Source organism: Epinephelus fuscoguttatus, linkage group LG11 (genome assembly GCF_011397635.1).
Source record: "Epinephelus fuscoguttatus linkage group LG11, E.fuscoguttatus.final_Chr_v1".
Classification (NCBI taxonomy): Eukaryota; Metazoa; Chordata; class Actinopteri; order Perciformes; family Serranidae; genus Epinephelus; species Epinephelus fuscoguttatus.
The window spans coordinates 25,664,483-25,690,003 of NC_064762.1; the positions used below are offsets into that span (position 1 = coordinate 25,664,483).

The 25,521-nt window shown below is 39.3% G+C and overlaps 2 protein-coding genes across 4 annotated transcripts; one reads left to right on the forward strand and one right to left on the reverse strand.

Moving 5' to 3' along the window:
* Positions 1–66: 66 nt before the first annotated feature.
* On the reverse strand, positions 67–3,440 carry knstrn (kinetochore localized astrin (SPAG5) binding protein). 2 transcript variants are annotated; one of them, XM_049589372.1, is made up of 9 exons: positions 3,351–3,440; positions 2,598–2,661; positions 2,360–2,495; positions 1,627–1,656; positions 1,437–1,536; positions 1,228–1,342; positions 1,082–1,143; positions 719–793; positions 67–295 (listed from the first exon to the last, which is right to left on the reverse strand). In XM_049589372.1, the coding sequence occupies exons 2-9, from the start codon at positions 2,617–2,619 to the stop codon at positions 167–169; spliced, it is 669 nt and encodes a 222-aa protein (XP_049445329.1). In that variant the 5' UTR covers positions 2,620–2,661; positions 3,351–3,440; the 3' UTR covers positions 67–166. The 2 variants fall into 2 exon arrangements, with proteins under 2 accessions (XP_049445329.1, XP_049445331.1); XM_049589374.1 differs by having other exon boundaries at positions 2,598–2,627; positions 3,351–3,425.
* A 61-nt stretch (positions 3,441–3,501) lies between these two features.
* Positions 3,502–24,338, forward strand: knl1 (kinetochore scaffold 1). Of its 2 annotated transcripts, none has more exons than XM_049589375.1 (32): positions 3,502–3,814; positions 5,010–5,044; positions 5,246–5,282; positions 5,387–5,446; positions 5,625–5,707; positions 5,794–5,840; positions 5,929–5,950; positions 6,098–6,138; positions 6,243–6,295; positions 6,481–7,252; positions 8,519–8,571; positions 9,137–9,749; positions 9,997–10,049; positions 10,303–10,948; positions 11,153–11,202; positions 11,740–13,998; positions 16,169–16,298; positions 16,409–16,467; positions 16,557–16,655; positions 16,731–16,846; positions 18,886–18,976; positions 19,074–19,190; positions 19,280–19,367; positions 19,499–19,561; positions 19,660–19,699; positions 19,789–19,893; positions 20,162–20,262; positions 20,361–20,426; positions 20,713–20,822; positions 23,153–23,274; positions 23,640–23,765; positions 23,969–24,338. In XM_049589375.1, the coding sequence occupies exons 2-32, from the start codon at positions 5,016–5,018 to the stop codon at positions 24,063–24,065; spliced, it is 6,348 nt and encodes a 2,115-aa protein (XP_049445332.1). In that variant the 5' UTR covers positions 3,502–3,814; positions 5,010–5,015; the 3' UTR covers positions 24,066–24,338. The 2 variants fall into 2 exon arrangements, with proteins under 2 accessions (XP_049445332.1, XP_049445333.1); XM_049589376.1 differs by having other exon boundaries at positions 3,502–3,701.
* Positions 24,339–25,521: the final 1,183 nt, after the last annotated feature.

A 25,521-nucleotide genomic window follows, 5' to 3' on the forward strand; every position in this document is an offset into this window, starting at 1 on the left:
AGAACTTGCTGTGTGTAAAAGCATGTCTCGACTGTTGGAAATATGAAGAGAGATGAGGAGCGCAAGGAAAATAAAAATCCTTTATTCTGTTTTAGTCACACTAACATTAAGAACACACATTGCACATCAATACACGACTTTAAATTGGGAAACTGACTGTACACTTTTACAACAGGAGAGCTTCTGCCTCCTTGAGAGCTTGGTCCATTTCAGCAGCCTGCAGGGAAAAGTCCTTCCTCTCCTGCATCATATGTTCCCGTGCTTTAGCGAGTTCTGTCATCATTGTTTGGATTTCCTACAAGTGTACAAAATAAGGAACATTTTAAGTACACTCCAACTTCCTTCAAAGGTCCAGTGTGAAGGATGTAGGGGTATATATTGGCAGATATGGAATATAATATAAGTATGTTTTCCTCTAGTGTATAAATGCCTGAAAATAAGAGGCGTGTTTTCGTTGCCCTTGAATGAGCTGTTTATATCTACACAGGGAGTGGATCCTCATCCACTGCACTGCCATGTTTCTACAGTACTCCAGAATGTATAAAACAAACACTGGCTCTAGATAGAGCCGCTCGCAGCAATTCTAACCAGGAGAAGTTTCAGCTAGTTGCAGTTTGCACTCCTCTCCACTAGATGCCACTAAATCCCCCTAAATCTCACACACTGTTCCTTTAAATCAGCTACAACGAATACCAGAGTTTCATAGAGTTTAACTCACCTCTAGCTGAGCACGTTGCTGTGATGCAGTATCTCCAAACGCTTTCAATTGATTCAGCAGATCTGTGGAGACACTCTGAAATAGAGACAAAGTTGTGTTAACCAGATAGCACTGCCTATAATAACCAAAATCCTGTAACCCTTAATGTGTAGGATACAAGTGAAGTGAATGTTTTAAAACAGGTAACATTTTTTTCCTCTCTTTTCTTCATTTGTATGATTATGTAGCATGAAACACGTGCACTTTTGCAGTTATTTGTTTGATTTAAATGTGTTTTGATTTGTTTGCTATAGCATATGATACATAAAAATACTGTACTATAACTATTATAATATCAAGCAAGCTGAAATAAAATATATGTACCATAACTTCTCTTCTTTGATCTTCATTTTGTTGTGCAGCCTCTCCAACCTTTTCTCCTAAAACTAAAGAGATTTTATGTTATTTTACAATTGACAACAACAGAAATTAGGCTGACACAAACACATTTTGAAAACTGGGAAAATCACCTGGGTCTACTTTGGCCGAGACGAGGAGCATGTGACAGTTCTTCAGGTCTTTCTTTACCTCTGCGTTTTCCTTTTCAAGGTCACTGAACTGCAGCTCCATCTCAGCTACTCTTTGCTGCAGCATAATAAGCAAAGAAGTTCTGTACAATTGCAGCTGACAACAGACAAGTGAAATCCTACAAGCGCTTTATCAAAATTGTCTTCTGTACCTGTGTCTCTGTGAGGTTTCTCTGCAGCTCTTCATTGGTCGCCATAAGATGCTGATTTTGCTCCTTGAGCTCTGCCTGTTGTCCATACCTGGTGGAGACCCTGTGGAGAAGTGCAACATAAAGTTGTGAGAAAAAAAATGGCTGAAGCCCACAGTATATTAAGGGATATGCGATATAATGTGTGACTTACCCTTTGTGAACTTTAGGAGCAACATTTTTCCTGGAAGACAAAAAAACAAAATAATTCAGTAGCTGTGAAGCAAACTAACAATTTGAATTGCTGGCCCTGGACCTGGAGGTCTTTCCTTCTTTTCACTTGGTTACAGTTGGTTGTTAGAAACCACTAATGATGCACTTCCTTCCTTAACGAAGCTCATTTCTGGCCTATCTTTTAACAAGATTGTTGTACTGGGGGATTTCAGCATTAACTGGTTACAACACGTGTCTGATGAGTTAAGATCTTATTGTAATTCTTTATTCCTTATTATTCTCAATTTTCCAGATGGCTGAACCGCCCTTGTGTCAGACCTCACATAGGACAACCTGACAAATCTTTAATTGATTAATTTTAACAAGCAGTCCTCATAAATATTCGTCTGCTTCCATTTCTATTTCCAAGGTCAGGTGTATCTTAGCCGGTCTTTGTAATCATGTGTGGATGCTCTTTTTTGCCTTTGCCTATGGTTCACTTCTAGTATACAGTAACATACTTCTTGTATCTCTGACCTATTTTGTGTGTTATATTGCTTGTTTTAGAGCTGTACATTTTTATTCTATGGGTTCCTCTGGTTAAATAAAAAAAAATATATTGAGTACCAGTTTGCCTAGGTGGATTTGTTAGGAGTCTGTTACACGGTTTACCACATTTTCTAAATCATAGATTTTTTGTTTAACCTTTAAACTACTAATTAGCAATTTCTTACCGTTGCATGTTTTCTTTCTGAGGTTTAAGGATACCATCTGATTTTTGAGCAGTATTTGCTGTTGGATGTACAGCTGCTGTGTCTCTGGATTCAACTTTATGACCCATTTTCTTCGTTTCTGCAGGTAACTGAACACCTGGAAAACATATAGGATTGTTCATCAGACACCAGCTTTGTTTGACTTTGTAAAATTAAAATACACTTTAATCACCAACAAAGTGCAAAGAAATCTCCTCACCTCTTGGGATTTTTGAAGACATTGCTGTCCCTGCAATGAACACAATATCAGCAATGACAGTCACCTGTAAGGAGAAATAATCTCTAACTATCACTGAGTTATTTGCCTCGCTCTGAATTTTGTCTGGATTCTGGTTCCGGTCTAGAGAGCGGATGCGGTATTCACCAAATTCACCAAACTAAAAGTGTTCACCATAGTAATAGTTTAAATTCTGGCGCACCATCGATTTGTAGTGATGAGGGGTGTAAGAAAATCGATTAACTTAATGGCTTGGGGCTTTTCTTGTAAATTATATTCTTTAAATTAAAAGTTTCACTGCATTTTTATTAGCTTGGTGCATTTATTTTTACGGAAAGGCGCATCCATCGAATTCCGGATCCTGTCTCACTCGCCCTGGTTCTGTTTCCTTACCAAAACGGCCACTAACGGCCCCAGACTATTGAATTATTATTGGAAATATTTACTAACAAAGCTGTGCAATGTAGAGCGTAGAGTCTTTTTAAACATGTTATACGTGTGTGTACTACACAGATGAAACAGCCAAAGAATGAATTACATATTTGCTATTGCGCGGAACATACAAATTGACAAATTTTGAATGGCGTTTGGTGCGATTTGCCAAATACAACAATCGGTGCTTGACTTCAAAAACGTAACACGGTTAGCTTAGCTTAGCTTTAAGATGAGAGTTCGACATAGCTGAAATATACTAATATGTGCCATCTGGTTCAATAAGAAAACATCAAGGCCTACCTTTATGGATACGTTAAATGTGAGCTATGTCAACAGTCTCCACCGAGAAACGAAGCCGCACGAATTTAAAAACACCCCGCCTTCTATGACAATTTCCGGTTTGATTACGTTATTTCCGGTACAAAGAAAACTACTTTTCGCTATTTCTGGTCTTCAGCTAGTTTGTATTTCTTAGTTATTTCGGACCAGACGTCGTGTGTTTTCTAATATATTTGTTTATTTAACTTTACAGCTAAAACCAAAGCGTCGAAATCGAGAAAGCTGACGAACCCATATTAAAGGTGCACTGCACATGCGCGAAGGCGGCTAAATTCAAAACTGAAGGCGTTAGCATGAGTGAGGCTCGTTGAGGTAAGCTGCAGCTAAAAATAGGCGACATGAAAACGATTTAAAGTGAGTTAAAAAGCTATAAGAAAAACGAAACTGCTTTAAAACACGAGGAATTGGCTCACAACAACTACAAGGTATGCGCTGTAATGTATCTTTAGTGTACAATTGTTTTTGCTAACATTTTGAATGGCCAGCGAGTAACGTTACGAACGTTAGCTTTTAGAGTGCACTAACGTTACAATGTATACTTACAGCGTTTGCTAGCGAGGTCGGTAATCATCCGTTTGTTCTCTGTAATAAATGAAGAGAAATGCGAACCCATTAAGGATTTGGGGGAAAGGGTGTTTTGTTGACCATGTCCAGCTAACGTGACATATTTGATATAATGCAGAACATAAATACTGACGGATTTTGACGCACCGGGCCCTGTTATGGATCAGTTTGAGACCCCTCCTCTATCAAAATGTCGGTGCAGGATTTCATAAAACCTCGTTAACATATCAAACGTCTAGTTAGACTTTAAAGGGAATATCAATATCCAACTAACTTTGCACTGTTTAGCTGGTAATTTCAGCCCTGTGTCAGTTGCATCAATTATTTTCCAAACTAGATTACCCCGCAGTGAATGGTGTAACGTTATTACGATGAAGTTAAAACCCTAAATCGTCTTGCAGAAATGCATGTAACGTTAGTTTGTGTTCAGTGGCTATTTGCATGCCATAAATGTCATTTTGCACAGTTATCACTTAGTAGGCTTATCATGCCTGCTGAAGAACAGTCTTTGTCAAATTGACACACTGCACCTAATCTGCCTGCTAATAGGACTGCAACTTTATTTTCATTGTCGACTAATCTGTCAATTATTTCTTCAATTAGTCGACTAATCATTTTATTGAAAAATGTGTTAAAATGTTGAAAAAATATCGGTCTGTCTCTCCCAAACCCAAACATATGTCATCTGTTGTCTTATTTCATACTCAAGCCAAAGAGTTTTAGTTCACCGTCATGGGAGAGTGTGTAAAGCTGCCAATATTTGAATGTAAGAAGCTGCAATAAGAGTATTTTGGGGTACTTTTATAGTACTTTTCTATGAATCAAACCAATAAGTTGACTACTAAAATAGTCACTGGTTATTTGTAATAGTTGATTAGTCATCGATTAGTCGACTAATCGTTGCAGCCCCACCTGCTAATCCACCAAAACTATATGCTAATGCTTTAGTTAGAGATAAAGATAAGTCAGGCAAATGTTGCATATATGTAACTGAAAATACCATGTCTTAGCAACTTAGCTTTAATAATATACTGCACTGTATTCATTTGTTCACAGCTGAAAATGGAGCCTCTGGATCCTGCCAGGAATGAGTGAGTGAAAATTATGTTACTGTGAGAAAACATGCATGTGTGCTTTGTGCCTGAACCTCAGAGAACAGACTACACACTACCTAAAGGCCTTCTTTAGACCTGGCATTATCATTTATTTGTCATATGACAGTATTCACATTAATGAACACCCTACATTCACATACACCAGATCTGAATACTGTTTAATGTTCTGTGTTGCAGTGAAGGCAGTGGATTCTCCAAGCGCCGCATTTCTTCGGTCAGTGCTACAATTCATTTTATGGACAAAGTATTTATACTTTTAGTGTTTTGTGAACAAATCATTCACCTCAACCGTAATGTCTGCCATTTCTCTTTTTTAAGATTTTAAAGGCACCTCGGAAATCAATCAGATTCCCTGACCCCGAGCAACAGGAAAATGTGGTAACTGGATTGCTTGAAAAAACTTTGCCTGAGTGTTTGTGCATAAAATCGGAGTAATTAAAGTTACACTCCAACTGTAAATGATATTTATAAGTATAAATTCTCACCCCAACAAGGATAAAATGCAGTGGTAATAACTTTGTTTATGGTTGTATATTTTACTTTTATTTTCTCTAAGGTGGAGTGTGTCAAACCAGTGGAAAAGAGGATTTCAAGAAGAGTCAGTTTCGCCCCTGCCGACGATGTTCTCGTGTTTACAAAGTGAGACACTGCTTTAAAAAAGAGTCAGGCTTAATTTCCCACAAGGACACAGCGTTTCAACACTAATTTGTATTTTATCTTTACAGGGATGTAAAAAATGCCCGAAGTCCTTTACAAGACTTAATGACAACAAGTAAGTATATAATGTATGTATGGGAATGTCACTTTGATTTTCATTACTTTGAGCAGCCTTGTAATATTTCTCCTTTGTGATTTCACAGCAGCAGCAGCCACACAAAATAGGTAAGGTGACTTGATCTACAATTTCAGCTGTTAACCTTGCTAGTAAGGACAAAACTGTTGATTTTAGATGCTAATATTTGATTTACAGTCTCACCAAGCCAGTCGAAATTTTCTTTATTAACAACATACCTATTGAATGTTTAAAAGGGTCCAGGTGGCGGTCACTGATGGGATACAACAAATTACTGGTAAAGATATTCTATTTTTTAACATAAAACAACTATTTAAACATGCTCTTATTACTGTTAGAGTTTTAAGATGACTCTATCTAAATTAAATTCTTCAAATTTAGGAATGGAAACCCTGTTGAATGCTCCTCTACATGCTTCTCAACAAAGGGATAAGGTGAGCTTCAAGTGCTGTTGTGTTTCTTACCACTGTCACAGTCACAAAATGGTTGAATTGCTATGCTTATTTATTTATTTATTTGTATTATTATAATGCTTTATAATAATGGCCATCAGAGATTTTCATGTAAAACTTGATAACAAGTGACTGTTCATTGACATGAAGCTACTTATCTTCATCAGGTCACCTTTGATACAGGGGCTGACTTTGGAGAGAGAACAGTGGTGTTTTCCACAGATGATGCATTCATGGACATGACCCACAGCCACACTATAAACATTGCCAATGATGCAGAATTACTTGCAGATATTTCCCTCCGTAACTATGATGCTTTACCCGCTAGAGGAGAGAAGACAGTGATGTTCACTGCGAATGATGGCTGCATTGATAAGATTCCGAGTGGTGGGTCAGTATCACTACCTACCAGCAGAAACATGCATTTAAGCGTAGAGAAAATAAACATTTCCTCATCCGTGCCTTCTTTCAATCCTGGGTTTGAAAACTTCCTCGTAAGTCTCTCTAAACCAAGTGGCCCCAGTGTTAACCCTGTGATCACCAGGATGACGCCTCCTGCTGGGGTGTCCTCTGAAGAAACAAGCTGCTCCCTGGCCCAGATTAAAACACAGAGGGCTGTCGTGGATAAAGAAAATCAGGCTCCAACTTCTGTTTCAGCTGTGATGGAGAAGTCACTAAATACATCCAGGAAGATTGGTGAATTATCTTATGGAAGTGCACTCTGTCCAAAAGACGATGTAAGCATGGATATGACTGAAGCTCATACAGGACGCATCCTGGGATTGACTGATGATGATGATGATGATGATGATGACGTCTTTCAGTGTCTCATTCCCACACAAAAAATGCGCTCCCACCTTGACAACAGAGTGCCACAGACAGCAGAGAAGACCAAACAACAGCAGAGTGGTAAAACACCGGCATCATTCAACCCTAAAGGTATTAAATGTTCTATCGACTTTCTAATTGATTAATGGATTAAATGTTTCAATGCTAATGTACTTTTTACTTTGAGTTGAAGGAATGGTTCATATTTTTTGATGTGGGGTTGTAAGAGGTCCTTATCCACAGTCAGTGTGTTATCTTATACCTACAATAGATGGCAGTTGATTGTGTTATTTTGTAACGAAAATCCAAAGTAACTCTTTAAAACACAGAAGTCACGCAATAAAACAAACAAACTAACCATTCGAAGCAACAGTAGACCAGCAGTTCCTGTGTTCTGTGAGGTAAAATTACTGTTTTTGTCAAAGGAGTTTTGTGGCAAGGTCTAGTGTGTAGGATTTAGTGGCATCTAGTGATGAGGGTCCACATTGCAACCAAATGAAGCTTCTCCCGAGTGCCAAGGGTGTAGGAGAACTACGGTGGCTGACGCGACAACACAAATGACTCTGTCTAGAAGGCCAAGAGTATTTGGTTTGTCCGTTCTGGGCTATCGTAGAAACAACATGGTGGACTCTGGGCGAGGACCTGCTGCTTATGTAGATATAAACAGCTCATTCTAAGGTAATGAAAACACAACAATTCTTGTTTTCAGGTGATGAAACACAAAATAAAACATAACTAACACTTTCTGCCAATATATCCCCCTAAATCCTACACACTGGATTTTTAAACTGATCTTGTTTTTGTTGATGGTTAACGTACATTTTGCTGCTGCTCCCATCCACAGCAGTACATCACTAATAAGCTTCCGTGGCAGTACTCCTCTTTTTCTCCAAACTTGAGGCGTGGTGCCCGCCTTCTGCTGTGGTAATACACTGACTATGGAAAAGTACCTTATATAACCTCACTTCAAAGAATCCGCAATAATATGGTGGTTCCCAACTGATGGGTCAAGGAAAGAAAGTGGGTCACAAGTCCATTCTGAATGGGCCACAAGTGACTCGCAAAAGTGTAAAAAAAAAAAAAACACTTTATTTTGAAGAACAGTGAATTTCTGCCACAGTTTCTATTTTGAAGTGCTGTTTCTTGCTGTAGAGTGAGTGAATAACAGATAGCTATTTTACAGAGATGGCAAACTAGCTGGATTATGTGGCCGTGAATATATAAAACTCTGTGGATCTTGAATTAATGACAAAGGAGAATTGTGGACCCTGTGGTCTGACTAGTTGGGAACCACTGCTTTATTACATGGCATTTTGTGTGATTTGGGGAACTTGGTATTATTTCACAACTTCACAACTACTGTATTTCCAAATTTAGATATGACATCATTGAAGAATCCTCCTCTACATGCCTCTCTTCAAAAACACAAGGTGAGTTTTGTGAGAATGATTCTTCATAGTGTTGATGTTGAAAGTACAGCATGTATGTAAAATAATTAGCTGGGTTTTGGGCAGCGATGGAAGGTAAGTACTCAAGTACTGTTCTGAAGGTACAATTTTGAGGTACTTTACTTGACTGATTCCATTTTATGTTGCTTTATACTTCTACTCCAGCACATTTCAAAGCTTATTTCTCCACAACTGTGACTAGTTTCAGATTCCGATTATTATTATTATTATTATTATTATTACAAAGTATAAATCAACTGATAAATTATGATGTATCATTATAGATTAAGATATCCAGCAGTATATTAAGTAATTAAGATGGCTCCACTTTTACCAGCTACAACATTAATATATATATTAATGAATCATAGATTATCATCTAGTAATATGTAACATGTTATTCTGAACTGCTACTGTTCTGCTGTTACTAAAGCTAAATTTCTGAGTCGTTCTTCCACCACTGGATTTTGGAAAAACTCAGTTTAAGTAGATTTAAAAAAAAAAAAAAAAACAAAAAAAACTCTAATGTCTTTTTTTTCTTCTTCAGGTCAACTTTGATGCAAAAGATGAATGCAGAGAGAAAACCATAATGTTCACAGCAGGTGACGAGTTTATGGATATGACTCAGTGTCACACAGTGAACATTTCCAGTGGTTCAGTGGCTCCTCCAAACCAAAACGTGGACATTTTTCCCACCTGTGAAAAAAGAGACAAAGCTTCATCTGCAACAATGCTTCAGGAAAGAAAACGTGAGACTTGTGGTGCCCCTGGCTCGTCAGCTCATTTGGATCCGGAATTTCAAAACTTCCTTTCAGCTCTCTTTAAGCCAAGTGCCTCCAGTGGTAATCCTCCTCCTCTTCCTGCGTTGTCCTCTCAGGAAGCTGTCAACACAAACAGCTCCCTGTCCCAGGTTAACAGTGATGGTGAAGAAAAGCGTGCACAAAATAAATCAAGGAGCTTTGGAGGATCATTAAATGTAGGGACAGTCTGTCCTGAAAATGACGTGAGCATGGATATGACCGAAGCTCAGACAGGCCGCATTACAGCACTCGCTGGCTCGGATGATCCTTTCCAGTTTCTTTTTCCCACGCAAGACATGTACTCCCAGGGTGACAGCCAGAGGAAGCAAGAGAAGACTTCAGGACAGAAGAACTGCACAGGTATGGAAACCACAGAATTCCACAATTTTTTACTTTACTTATTTATTTTGACTCAAACGCAGACCATATAATCAAGCGAGAGAGAAACCAAAATGAGACATTGAGATTATGAAAATGAGAGTGTGAACTAATACTATAAGAACTGAAAAAACATTTTTTATTTTTCGGTAATGTGAATAATGATGATTTAAATACCCATACTTCTCCTAATTTGCTTTGTATTCAATTTTCTGTCTCCCTATAAAAGGCCTGGAAACCTCATCGAAGCCACTCTTGAAGACAAACATGCAAAGAAATCAGGTGAGCATACAGATCCACTTACTTTAACATTTTTATGCATGTATGTTTTGCAAAATGAATTATTTGACAGCAGCTGCATGTTTAAAATGTTAAAAGTTAGATTTCTTGAGCTGCTTTTGGTCTTTATTGTGGTATTATGCATTGATTCATCTGAAAGAACTAAATTTGTCAAATTATTAGTCATTGAATTTACATCTTTCTGTTTAGAAAACTGTGGCATACTTTCTTTTTTGTTGTTTGTTGTGTCCCTCAGGCCAAGTTTGATGCTGAGGACGACTGCAGAGACAAAACTGTGAGGTTTACTGCAGATGATGCCTGTATGGATGTGACACACAGTCACACTGTAAACATTGCCACTCATCTCAAACTGCAATCGCAACAAAATTCGGACCTTTTACCCACATGCGGAGAGAAAACAGTGAGGTTTACTGCAAACGACGCAGCAATGGATATGACCCAGTGCCTCACTGTAAATATCGCCAATAGTTTAGTATCCGATTCAGTTTGTCCTGTGAAGAAACAAGAAGTCGAGACATCTGGTCTGCCCAGGAACAGACCGTCATCAGCACACAGGTTGGATCCACTATTTAATACAAGCCTCTCAAAACCAAGTGGCCCCGGTGTTAATCCTGTGATCGCAGGAGTCAAGCCTACAGCTGTGCAGTCCTTTAACATTAGGGACTCATTGAATGGAGGTACAGTCTGTCCAGAAGAGGATGTAACCATGGAAATGACTGAAGCTCAAACAGGCCGCATTCTAGCAATCACAGGTGCAGATGATCCTCTTCAGTGTCTTTTCCCCACAGAAGACATGTACCCCCAGAGTAGTAGTTTGAAGAAAGAAGAGATGACTTCACGACAGCAGCACAGTGAAGCACTGGGATCATCTAACCGACAAGGTATGGGAACGCCAAACCGTCCAAGTGTTTTTTGACTGAACTGTAGACCAAAAAATCATGAGTGAGACCTCTAACAACAAGGCAACAAAAGAAAAGAGATTGTAATGTTATTCAGTTTAATAATCTTTAAATATTGTAATTGGGGTCTAATGGCTGTTTGTCTTTATGTTTGAATTGCTTCTTATTTCCCATCTCCACATTTAGGTATGGAAACCACATTGACCACCTCCTTAAAGACGAGGCTGCAAAGACAGGTGAGCTTAAACCTTTGCTTAATTTGATCTTTTTCACATTCGTTTTCTTAATGCATCACTACACATCCTGCTTGAATACTGCATCTTTAAACCAACATTGAAGCTGTGATATGTTTTGTATTAACAACTGATCAAATGTGTAGTGTGACAGTTGGTTCATAGAAATGAATTGTTCTATATGTGCTGGATGTGTAAATAGGGAATTGTCTGCCATAGCAACTTAATAAATTGATATATTGATGCTTTTGTCTTGATCCACTGACCCTAGCAGTCATTAATAAAAACAATAAATTCAGTTTTAAATGCTGTATAGTCCAAACATTTCTGTAACTTTCTGAAACCAACAGTCACACCCACTTCATGCAGTTATTGGTCAGCTGTGTCTTTGTAAGAAAGAAACCATGGTGAATTTCTCTCTCAAGCTCTCTTCATTCTGGACACTTTCTGGACATACTAGTTTCTTTGCTTTAGAAAGGGGAAGCAGACTGTGGATGCTGACCAATAAAGGTTGACATATTTTTTTTTTATCTCACTCAGGTCAAGTGTGATATTGAGGATGACTACAGAGAGAAAACTGTGAGGTTTACTGCTGACGATGCCGCCATGGATGTGACACGAAGTCACACTGTCAACATTGCCACTGATTTACACCTGCACTCACACCAAAATGTGGATTTTTTACCTGCTTTTGGAGAGAAGACAGTGAGGTTCACTGCAAATGATGCAGCTATGGATGTGACAAGAAGTCACACTGCAATCATCGCCACCGATTTACAATTACAGTCACAACCGAATGTGGACTTTTTACCTGCTTTTGGAGAGAAGACAGTGAGGTTCTCTGCAAATGATGCAGCCATGGATGTGACAAGAAGTCACACTGCAATTATTGCCACTGACTTGCAGCTACAGTCACAACCACATGTGGACTTTTTACCTGCTTGTGGAGAGAAAACAGTCAGGTTCTCTGCAAGTGATGCAGCCATGGATGTGACAAGAAGTCACACTGCAATCATTTCTACCGATTTTGATCCAAAGTCACACCAAAATGTGGACTTTTTACCTGCTTTTGGAGAGAAGACAGTGAGGTTCACAGCAAATGATGCAGCCATGGATGTGACAAGAAGTCACACTGCAATTATTGCCACTGATTTACAACTGCCATCACACCAAACTGTTGACTCTGTACCTGCTAGTGGAGAGAAGACAGTGAGGTTTACTGCAACTGATGCAGCTATGGATGTGACACGAAGTCACACTGCAATCATTGCCACTGGTTTCGATCCACAGTCACATCAAAATGTGGGCTATCTACCTGCTAGTGGGGAGAAAACAGTGAGGTTTACCGCAACTGATGCCGCCATGGATGTGACCCAATGCCTCACTGTAAACATTGCCACTGATTCTGTATCAGATTCACCTCTTCCACACCGAGATTCTCACATTTCATCCACGCATGAAAATATGGATGTTCCTTTATCTCCGAAGAGAACACATTGTCCGCGTAGAACCCGGTCTTCATCAGCAAACGCTTTGGATCTAGGATTTAAAAACTCCCAGTCTAGGACGAGTGACCCCTTGGCTAATCCTGTGATCGCAGCAGTGGCTCCTGCCGCACCATCCCCTCAAGAAACACTACACGCAAATGGCTTCCTGGACCAACTTACAATCCAGAGGCCTGGTGTGGGTACTGAGAAGGAAGCTCCAGGTTTAGTTTCAGCTGTCCTGGAGAAGCCAGTAAATAAAACGATGACAGACGGTCCAGAGGAAGATGTAAGCATGGATATGACTGAAGCTCAAACAGGCCGTATTTTGGAAGAAACATATACAGATGGGCCTCTTCAAGGCTTTTCTTCCACACAGGACTTGCACACTAATTCTGACCATTTGACAAAAACGGGAGCGAATTCACAACAGAGAAATGAAGCACTGGGATCATCCAACTCTGACGGTGTGGAAATCACAAACCTTCCAGATTCTCTTGACTCAGATGAAACTGACACCAGGGACCCTGAACCAAGAAATCAAACTTTATCACAGAAGATGGAAAGTCCACCCAGTGCTGTTGATGATGTTGATGCAGCGCCTTCACGGAAGTCTCGACGAGTGAGTTTAGCTGATCTTCAGTCAAAACTAAGGCGTTTGAGCCACATGATTAATACAGCTCCCGATGCTGTTCCTGTGGACAGCTGCACAGCATCTTTGCCTCAGCTGGAGCACGACATGGACAAGACCTCAAACGACAAAACCAAATCCCTACCTGTAACAGAGCCTGAACCCGAAGTGGGTTTGGTTAACACTCAAGAAAATACACAAGCTCAGGGTCTTATGCAAGAAGAACAACCCTCTTCTACTGCATCTCCTTTCAAATTAAAGACTAAAAAACTTATGTCAAGACTCTCAGTGGGAGGCTTTAAGGCAAAACTCCCCCAAAGAAGCAGGTCAGATGATTCAAAGAAGGTGAATTCTGTGGGGGAACATACAAGAACAGTAACTGTCAATGTTACCAATCACCTAAGCAACTTTGACCACGATGTCAGCGATATTTACGATGAAGAGCTTGGTAGCTATGAAGATATGTCAGAAACGCTGGACATAATTAGTCCTCAGAAAGCCACTGAAGAAGTGAGTGCTTCAAAGGAGTTCAACAAGGAGGAGCTTTTCGAAGACAATGTATTTGAGCAGGGCTTTAATAGTGCCGTTAATGGAAAAAAGAGACCTTTGCCAGAGGATGAAAACACCACAGAGGATGAGAAGAGGATGAAAAAATCCACTGACATGGTCGCTGACAGTGAAACGGTAAGTCAAATTTGAGTACTTTGAATTCTTAGTTAATGGATTGGGTCTTTCTTTACCTTACTCGCTTTGAGATGCCTGATCTTATCTTCCTTATTTTACTATATTCATCATATTTTAGTAAGAAACCTCCCTGTTTCCTGACATGCTCCAGTTTTCATTTCCTGTCGCAACCTCAAAACTCCTCCATGTTTAGCTGTTACCATGATAATTTTGGACTGATGTACATTTCCACAGCACTGATTTCATCAGTATATAGCAGTGTCATGTTCACCAGTCTGCTGCAGTTGTCCTCATCAATGGAGAGAGGCGGATCATTTTTTTGACTGTTGGAATTATGTGAATTACATACGTTTGTCCAGGGCTCGACAGTGCGAGCGTTTCACTCGCATTTGCGACTAAAAATAGGCATGTGTGAACTGTAAAAATTATTTAGGGGCACATGTGCGCATAAAAAAAACAGCCCAAGCAGCCTATATTTTTGTCAATAAAAAAATACGATAATCTAACCGCAAATGTTGGAGGAACTCCAGCCACCTTCCCGCTTCCCCGTGTGACACGGTTATGGGCGGTTTTCCAAACCACTGTCGGCACAATGAATATAAGTCCCACTGTCGGCAGCGTGGAAATAAGTCAAAGTGTGGAGGAGACGAGGGACCGGGAAAAGCAGCGGACCTCCGGGGAAGCCTGTTCCATTCTCCCCGCAGTTAGGGACCATTCGCCATGGTACCGCTGCTGGGCAGGGTGAAAATAAGTCCTGCAGAGTTTCAGAGGACCTGGAGAATGTTTTAGGATAGTAATAACATTATATAAGATAATCATATTGCAAAGATAACACACACACACATATATATACACAAGATAATAACATTAAAGACAAAATTAAATTGCAATACTTTTTCAAAACTTGATGATTTTACCTTTCTGTACATTTTGTATACAAATTCATTAAATAATTTTGCTTGTAAATGTCTATTTGCATCACGTTTATTACGGAAAGCACATTATTTGATCAATTTACATTGTGCCCCTAAAGTTCTTTGTGCACTCCTTACTTTTTCAACTTAGGAGCACATGTGCTCCTTGGGAAAAAAGTTAGCGTCAAGCCCTGTTGTCAGTTTTAAGATATAATTTTGCATGTCAAGAAAGCAGCAGTTTATCTGTTGTCTGTTGAGAGTAAAACCACTTGATGAACTAAATCTCTCGGCTTGCAAAATATGTCGCCAAGCTACGTTCCACACACCAATGTAAAGGTATCATACCTGATGTGTTTTATCCAGTGACTCCTATTCTCTTTATCAGCTGGGAAGCGAAATACCCCATTGCTCTTGTGATTACATACCGATATAAAACTTCAGTGCAAGAAAAAGCTGTGACGTTACTTACGCAACTTCTGTAGTCTTTTTAATTGTGGATTTTCACAGTCTTATACTTAAAAATTTAACATTAAACTGCGACTTTGTTGACTTGCATAATTATCTTTTAAATTGACAAGCCTATATGTAATTTATGGCACAATACAAACAGGATAAACAATTGTCTCTCTCTATTAATTACTCTACATATTTGTTTTCTAAATAAAGTCCCATGGTGGTCCAACGGAAGGAGAGGGACATCCCTTCTCTATGAGGGTTGCAAAATTGTTTCCAAGGGAATTAACAGGAAATAATGAGAATTAAGGGGAAATAAGAAGGATACAATGGAAATATAGGGGTTATTTGTTCAGGCTGTGTTTACATGTAATATGCAGATGGACACAAAATTCTCAACAACAACAAAACATTCCGTATCATCCCCCTCTAAAAATAGTTTTCCTCTCAGGCCTCCATACCTTTTTATCCCTATCTTTACGTGTATTTTCCCTTACCAAATAAGTTCACTGTAAGTTCATTTAAAGGTATGATTTATATGTATATAACTATTCCAATTTCCAAAAGATTTACCAGAATTTTACCAACTCTTTGCAACCCTACAGGATTCTTATTTAATAGTAAAACCGAGCACAGCAGATTGAGTATGACATGACTGTTGTTCTTATATAATGGTGATTCATCTCTCTTCACTTGAATACTGACTGTAATATGAGAATTTACCATGTTTTATATTACAGTTTATTGATATGGAGATTCTTAATTTGTTTTCTATTTCCCTCCTTTATTTTGTTTGTTTCCAGGGATTACCGTCTGATGTTGTGGAGTGTGACGGGAACATCACTACAGCTCCAAGCATGACAACACAGACCACAGAATACTCCAACAACAGTCACACTGCCAGCATCAGATGTGAAGCCACATTTGAATCAAGTTAGTTATGGACTCACAAAAGTATCATTAAGATCCTTATTTGATGATGTTTTCCTGACATAATTGTGACTCCCTAGATACTCAATTCACTCCTATTTTTATTTTTTCAGCTTTCAAGCAAAGCCTGTTTGAGTCCCAGCTTGAGGACTACACCAACGATGTATACAGGGTACATTGTTCACATATTTTATAAATAAATCTTTGAAATATTCATTTTTTTCATGCCACTTATTTATTGCATTCGATGTTTTATCACAGAAACTTGATGATGGCACCATTACAGTGTTGGAGTTCTTCAAACTCTTCAACATAGACTTTGTCATCCACAATCCACGGCAAAGTGTTCTTCCTGGCAGAGTAGGTTCATTTTCTATATAAGAATATATATAATCAAATGTAGTGTTGTAACTTTTTATACTTCTGCTTTTGCAGCTCTTGTCAGACACAGATCGCACACCAATGGATTTGTTGAAAGACAGGCACATCAGCTGGCCTAAACAGATGGTGTATGAGAAGAACGTCCTGAGCCTCACAGAGAAGGTGGAGGGGTATGTACGCTTATGATTGCATTATACATTCATGACTTAGATTAAAAGTGTACATATAGACAAAGACTAATTTCCACCCTGGTGGACAAAAGAGATATAGTCTATTCTATTCTGTTTTAGTAGTTTGTCTCAGCCGTATAAATTTGTGTTCTTTCTTCCATGAGAGGTGTTCATGTCTTATGTTCAGCTGGTATGACCCCTTTAAAGTGTTTGCTCCTCATAATGAAGTTAATGTTGATTGCACAGTGTAATGACTATAGAACAAGGAACTCAACTTGCTTTGCCCAGAGGCCACTTTTGCAAAATGACACGAGGCCCGGGACCAGTTAATAAACAAACTTCAATACTATTTATCAGTGTATGTAATTGATGAATTGCCTGTTTTCAGCCTCTCCATGTTTGCTGTCCTCACTCATTTTTGCCAAAAGGCAAACCCAGCCAAAAGCCCCTTTTACACTGCCAGATTGCCGCGAATGTTGGGCTGTTTTGCCAGCAAGCTGCGAGCGTTTAGACGCACAGAGCTGGATTGGCGAGTTGATCCGAGGTGCCCAATTTTCCGCCTCGTAGGGTAGTCATATTGGTGGAACCCTTTTACTTTAAACAAACCAAGGCGGCCTTCCGCAACGGGAGGGGCTGTTGAAGACTTGTGGGAGGAGCACGTGCAACCCACTGGTGGTGGATAAACAGGAAACAGCTGATAGCAGGAATTAGCGAGCAGCTAGTAGCAAGAGGGAAACGCAAACCTGACATACACTGTAAAGATGAGCAACTGAGGAGACAAGGAATTGTGCGCCCTACTTGTCTTCGCAAACGAAGAGGCCTTTAACCATCAGATGATGGGAACGGTGAAGAATGGGCCGACTTATAAGAGAATCGCACAAGGACAACCGCGGCTTCCCTCTTACGTCACTGTTTATGTTACACGCTGAGCCACATGTTTTGTTACTCGCTCACACTCCCCATTGCCCCAAAAAAGGCACATTCTCTATAAACAAAAGTAGGTAGGCGGCATTTTGCTGCACTCCCTAATTTTGTATTTATACTGCCAATGCCAATCTAAAAAGGGCCACAGATACCCCGCGCAGGCCGGGTGTACGCAGGGGCATTTCCAGGATTTGAGGAGATTCGGGGCTGAGCCCGGGCTGGACACTTTGTCCCGTGCAGTATGAATGTGAACATGACAGCAACTCAGTCAAAAGTTAACCACTAAATTAACATCTAAAATAGATAAATTGCCTCTGAAATGTGGGGCGCATTGAACCGTGCAGATTACCCCACAGAAATGATAGCACTTCACTTTAAAGTTAATAAAACAACATCTAAATTATAATTAAATTTCAGCTGAAAGGAGGCATTTTGCGCCCTGCAGTGTGAAGTAAACGCTGCACATTGTCTGACTACAGCTCACTTAAAGTTAACAAATAATATTACATCTCAAAAAAGATAAATTTCTGCGGAATTTATTTTTTAGATCAAAGAACTGCCAAACTGCGCTGGTTTTGTGAGAGGACATCTCTCCTGTTTCCCACCATGCTGATTTAAAACTTGAGTCTGCTCGAGCATTTCCGCGGGGAGGGGGACTTCTGTCTGACGGCTCTGTAGCACCCACTAGTGGTGGGTGGCTGCGTGACAGTTAAGCTACCTCGTACATGAATAAAACCACGTCTAATCGTGCGCATCCCAAGTTACTATCCCCAGCAGCGTAAATGGCAGACAGTGGAACAACCAAAGTATCTGTGGAAACTCTCCCCAGCAAACGAAAAAGAGCCTGGTTGCTAGGCACTTAGTAAAATGAAAAGCAATGTTATTGTCTTTGCAACAGCATCACCAACAGTAATACACCTTGGAAATGCTTTTACCACTTAAAACTTGAGTGCCCTTAAAATCTTGGAGCTTGTTAAAAGCAGTATGTCTTATTTTGCGGTGTGCCAGACATGAAAATTTGATGTGGTTTAGGTAGACACTGTTAAAAAATGTTCATATGTGTTAAAGTTACACCTAAAGCTCAAACACAAGACTGTTTTTTGTTCCCTATACAGGTTGAAGGAGCGAATGAGGGACCTTGACAAACCACTGAAGATTGTTAATAGACCTTTGTGGGAAGAAGTGAGAAATTTTTCAGAGATGGAGGTATTAAGAGAATATTCATGTGGATGTAGCAGTAGGAGGAGTATCAATAGGGCATATTGTGTTATTCCTAACCCTCACTGTGTCTATGAATTCACAGCTTAAATCGTTTGGCGCAAAACTAAAAGAGAGAAATAACCTCTTCAGGAAGATGAGCAAAGTGCAGTCACATGAAATGAAGGAGGTCCTGTACTCAGATCTGGTGCAGGCTAATCTGGTAAGAGCCTTCGTACAGAAACACTGAATTACAACATGGAGGGATCTTTAAGGAACATAGAGTGCAACTGATATGTTTCATCTTTTCAGGAGGAGCAGCAGAGGCTGGGAGGAACAATTGAGGAAGCAGACGAAATGATAAAAAGCTTGGATGACTGTATTCGTGAAGTAGAAACTGGTATGGCTACTGTGGGAAAATGTCTCATGGCTGTTCAGTTTACAGTGACACCTTTGCTGTATGAATGATAAAGGGATGGGCAGAGCAGAAGATTGAACTGATCTAACACCTGTTTTTTTACCTTCCTTTAGAGCTTGCTGCAGTCGAAGAAAAAGGCTCTGAGGACACACCTGGTCTGAAATCACTTCAGGAAGGTAACCTGTAATACCACGTAACTATTTTATTTATTTGCTTTTATGTGCTTGAATTAAATCATTTTAAAATTTTTAACTAATTTATTTATATTTAACAGAAATGCAAAAAGTCACAGAAGCTTTGGCGGATAATGACCGGTGAGTTGAGAGTAGTAATAAGCAGATTCTTCATGATTAAATATTGTAAATATAAAAATGTTTTCTTTCTTTCTTTGTTCCTGCCACAGACAAATATCTGAGCTGGAGATCCAGAAGAAGCAGAATGCAAATAAACTGAACAGGCTGATAGCTGAGACGAGGAGCCTTGAGAGCCACATCAGCATGCTCAATTTGTCAGTTTCTGATTTTCTGAATTTTAATGGGTTTTTCAGATTTTAAGTTTTGCTTTCATAACACATAGGACACCATTTACAAAGAGCTGCTCATGCTGAACCTTGAACCACTTTCATTTTACTATTTAAAAGTGTATTTTATCTATTCCTCTCCTCAACTGCCAGGGAATAAGGCCATATATCTTGGCTTTTAAATACATAAATAAAATTTGGTTTTGGTACACAAAGATATTAAAGTAAAGGCCGTTTTGCACATTTCTTACTTCAGGGTGAATGAATGGAAGCTTGGAGAGAAGACAGACAATTGCGCTGTCTACACCTTCCTCCACGAGACCTTGCATCTACAGCTGGTGTATAAAAAACCCAATGGTAAGATTTTTTTGCAGTGTTAAAATACAGCAAAGCTCAAGTTGTTTTTAGACAATTTTTTCCAGTGAATAATATATTCTTGTTTATTGTTTTTGAAGGTAACGATGCTGATCGTCCATCTGAAAGAAAAATATCAGACATCAGATTTAAACGCCAACTTGATGGTGAGAAAAAAAACAAACAATTCAATAAGTAGTATGTCATAGTGAGTGGTCCTTTGCTGTAAAATGTCAGCCTGTGACATGCATATTGTTTGTTTGGATTAACATGGGTCTCCATTCATGTCTGCTCTCATCTCACCTGTCTGAAAATTGTAGATGTCAAATTAATATTTCTTAGATCTTTGGTAGTTTCTCAGTGACTGTGAGGTCTTTATAATGAGGATACAGAACCTTGGGCATATTCTTGTAACTGGAAATAAGTAACTACTGAACTTTGTTTTCTAACTAGATGAGAAGTCGTGGGGCCACGCCTGCCTCGTTCACAGACTGCTCACTCAGTACATCGAGGGAGAAACTGACTGGGTGGAGAAGTATCCAACGAGTAGACATGTTCCAAAGGTAGGTGTGAATGAGGATTTTTTTCCCTATGATTTAGAGCTGGACATGTGCAGCTGCATGTCATACTGTCTTATTTATGGGGGCGGCTGTGGCTCGGAGGTAAAGCGGGTCTACATGTTGAAGCATCCTTTGGCATGATCCTCAACCCCAAATTGCTGCTGCTCGCTGTTCCATTGGTTAGTGAGAGCGTGGGAATGGTTACTGAGTAGCAGGTGGCACCAGTGAATGTGTGTGAATGGGTGAATGTGATTCATAGTGTAAAAGCGCTTTGAGTGGTAGGAAGACTAGAAAGGCGCTATACAAGTGTAGGTCTTTAAAGGGTGACTTCATTATTTTTCGACCTGGACCTTATTTTGCCATGTTTTCATGTCAAGTAACTAATGGGAACAACAACTTTTTAAATTGGTCCAGTATTAAGAAAGAGCGCTGCAACCGACAGCTGCAAAAAAGACTGCAATGTAACCACTCTGGACACATGCTGTCATTGTGGGTCCACTTGTTTTTGCCACTAAAAGGAGATTTATGGTTGTGCACAGACCCTATGCACATAGCCTACGCACGCCACTTATGCCATTGTGAGAATTTTTACTTCTGCGGTGGTGTGTCTGTATCACTCAGTTTCACCTCCAAAACACTCGTCGGCAGCAGAGGTTTCTGTGAAGTGCTGTTAAATTTAGTTGATTCAAAACACACTGAAAACACACATCAAACACGGCTTAATAGAGACAATTTGAAAAACAAGTACACAAACAAATTGGCTTCACTACAACTCACAGCATTCACAGACACACAGAAACACTGTGTGTACACACTGTAATCTGGACACATTTCCCCCACAAATTCAACATGCTAGCATTATTAGCACAAGCCTATGGCATTTTACATTGTATAAATAAGCTTAGCAACTAGCGATCTTTTCCTCTTCTCATATAAAACCAGGGACAATTGCAACATTTAACAAAGGTAACGGCACACAGTTTGGTTCCATTACAACTCACAAGGTTCACTGACAAAACAACTGTCCTCTGCTAAACACGTTTTTTTAAACAAATACAACATGCTAATGTTATTAGCACAAGCCTATGGCATTTTACATTGTATTGATTAGCCTAGTGGCGGGCGATCTTTCCCTCTTCACATAGGAAAGAAGCAAGCACTCTCAAAAATAAATCCACTCAACAGGTGCACGGACAAAAGCAGCAGAAAAAAGAAAAAAAGCCAGCACTCACAAATGTCCTTTTGGTAAATTTAATAAACCAACTTGGGTGGCGTTACCAGAAACTGTTTCTGGTAACGCCACCAGAAACTGTTTCTGGTGGACATTTGTGAGTGCTGGCTTTTTTTCTTTTTTCGATCTTTCCCTCTTCTCATATGAAACCGGGATAAATCCCAAAGTATAAATCCCTGAGGAATAGATCACACATACGACTTAAAATGCTATTTTAGTGGAGGCTTTACTGTCTTCACAATTTATTGTGTCTCATCGGTGAAATACAAGTAAATACAAGCTCCGTTTCCCCTGAGGGAAATCGTGTCAGCGACGCGTAGTTACAATTCTGGGGAGGTGCATGTTAGGCTACGGCGTAGGCTCCAAATCGACGTGGAGCCTACGCCAGAACCTACGCGTCAATTCAACGCAGAACTATAAATTATGTTTAAGTATCTGACAACATGATGGAACAGATCCCTACAGAGAGAGACACTTTTATTTGACCAGAAACAGCCCCAAAATGACTGTCCCCAAACCCACCAGACTCCATTTAAATAAATAGTAATTTTACCATAGTAAAACACACTTGATTCAAAGTCAACAGAAAATGTAAAACTTGCAAAAAATGTCTTGTTTTGTCTTTCCACTGTTTCAACAATCACCAACTCTGGTTTGGTTCAAATTAACCCTTAATTCACCCTGTTAAATCTGAAAACATGCCAGCTCTTTACACACTAAAATTACTGTTAATTCAAATGGAGTCTGGTGGGTTTGGTGATAGTGATTTCAGGGCTGTTTCTGATTACACTATAAGGATCTTACTGTTTAATTAAAAGGTTATCTCTGTAGAAATTGTTTTCATAAAGTTGTCAGACACTTACACACCAAAACATGAAAAAATAGGAGCCACGTTTAAAGATACCAAAGTTGCCATTTATGTCAGTAGACCCATTTTCGTATGATTTATTTTACTCTGAGGATGCGAATAGTTGATACTGAGCTCATACTGAATATCTTGACATATTCTCTGTCAAATGCGTGTACTTGCCACAATGAAAATAAAATCCTAACACAGTTACTCTGAAACTTTAATTTGAGGCATTTTGTCTCTTGTGTGCAGCTGATGCATGACGTTGGCCTGGTGGTGGGTCGCTGTCGTCTGCTGGGAGAGGAGCTGCGTCGGCTGGAAATGTGGGGGAGTCTACCGCTCGATATTCTCAACATCAGCTGTGTGGACACTCAGTAAGACGTCAAGCACATTTAAACCTACGAAAGATGGAGCTTTCAATATTTATTTAACATTTTTTTAAGGTAGATGAATGGACATGGTTCCAGTAAGTTACAAAGCCGACCAAGTGGCATCAGATTCTATTGTAAAATGATAACCACAGACACTCTACTATAATATGATGGTATGGGGTAAATTGGCCTTAAGGAAATGTTACTTATGGGACTTTAATTAAACACTTTGAATATTGATTTATTTATGTAAGCCGTCAAATTTTTCTTCAATTGGTTAACATATTTTTCATATTTCCAAAAATAGAGAAAAAGTTCATGTTAACACAAAGTAATCTCCATCATATAATATCCTTTTCTCCTTTTAGGGTGCACATTGTCTTCAGCAGTCTCAAGGCACTCTCCAAGTTTGAGGTGATCTTCTCTGTCACCTTGATCAACCACTTCTGTGTCCTTCAAGTGCAGAGCTTCAAAAACATGATCGGAAACACAACGTAAGTTTGACACTGATCGTAGGACAACTTTTAAATATGACAGGTAGTGCTCTCTTGGCTTATTGGGAGGAGGGTAACACACCTTAAGCACTTAAACAACAATGTGTCAAGGGAGCAAATTGATATTGTGGCTCGGAATATCTAAGCTACATCACACAGTTTCCTTGGACTCAGTTATATTTGATATTTTCATGTGTTTGCAGGATCCAGCAGATTGAAGACATCGTGGCGTCGTTCAGTCCAGGCAAGAACCTCCTGACAAAAATTGTCAAAAAGATTCATGAGAAGCTGCTTTGTTGAGAGCAGGAATATTGATTGATTAATCATTTGTAATTAAACTCTTGTAAAATATAGATGTTGAAAAATATAAAACCTTAAAATTTATTAACTGTCTTTTACTATGATCCAAAAAAAAAATATAGTGTACAGCTTCCCAGTCTGATTTTTCTTCCATGGCATGCAAGCAGTGATGGTTTCTCACTGTATTTTGTGTCTCATAATGCAGCTGCCCGTTTCTACTGTTTACATTGGAAAGAAAACCTGTAAAAAAAAAAAAAAAAAAAAAGTACATTCATTAAAAGCTTTTGTTTAATACCTCTGTCTTCAGTGTTTGCTTCAATGTGCTTTCTGTCTTCAAAGATGATTAATGCACACATTAACATGTAGGTTAAACCATTTTAGTAATGTATCATCAATAAGGATCAGTTTGCAGAATGGGAAATCAAAATACAATGTGTTGTGACTAAAAGGCTTTGAGACTAGTATTACTGCCACTGACTCATGGGCTTTGAGTTTTACCTACTTCTCAGAAATATTTAAAGGTTTACTCTGCAGAATTGACCCTTCACTAAGCCCCGCCCCCTGTGTGATGGTCCGACAAACTGTCATAATAAGCGCTGAGCCCACACTAACTAACTGCACTCCCTGAAGACATATTATCATATTTTTGGAAAAATGAAAGTGATTCCACAGTCTACAGTCTGTGTTTGAAGGATATATCCAGGATGTCAAACTGACTCAGCAGCAACAACAGGTTAAAAAGACAAAGATAGTTAGAAGCTAAAGCTGAACTATAGGCTACAGATCACAGTGTAAAAGTGAACCACCACATCACTGCTGATCGACACACAAGACAATGAATATAAAGGGAAACTGAACCAGCTGTGTGGCATCGCAGTGTGTGCAGATGAACTGTGTTTGGTTAACCCTACACTTTTCAGGGTCTGATTTTGGTTTTGGAACAGGGAAGAAATGTATATCTTTTTCCAACCTCTCCAGGTAACGAGTATCATTAATACACGACGTACCCCGGGTCAGTAACTAAAAATTGAAGGGTCAATTTTCAGTTACTGTTAACACACTCGTCAGTGAACGTTAGCCGACCCCAGATTCACTATTGTTTGATCTTTCTCCTCACTATATTTGCATTTTTCTCTGTGCTGCGTCTCTTGGATGCCTGCTGCTTGTTTCCTTTTGCATTAAGTCTTGACCTCACCTAAGCGCGTGAGGGTACACGCCCATAAACATCCCAAACACATAAAATAAGGAAATACATAATACATTATAGTAGGTCATGAGTGGAAAATGACGGGTTACTTTTGTAGTTGTTTTTTTTTTTTTAAGAAAAATCCTGCATAGTGTACCTTTAAAGTTTTATTGGGAGTGGCAGTAGTTCAGTCGTTAGGAACTAACCCAAGGGTTGCAGGTTCAAGTCCCTGTACAGCCCAAGTATGGAGTGTGGACTGTGACCTTGACC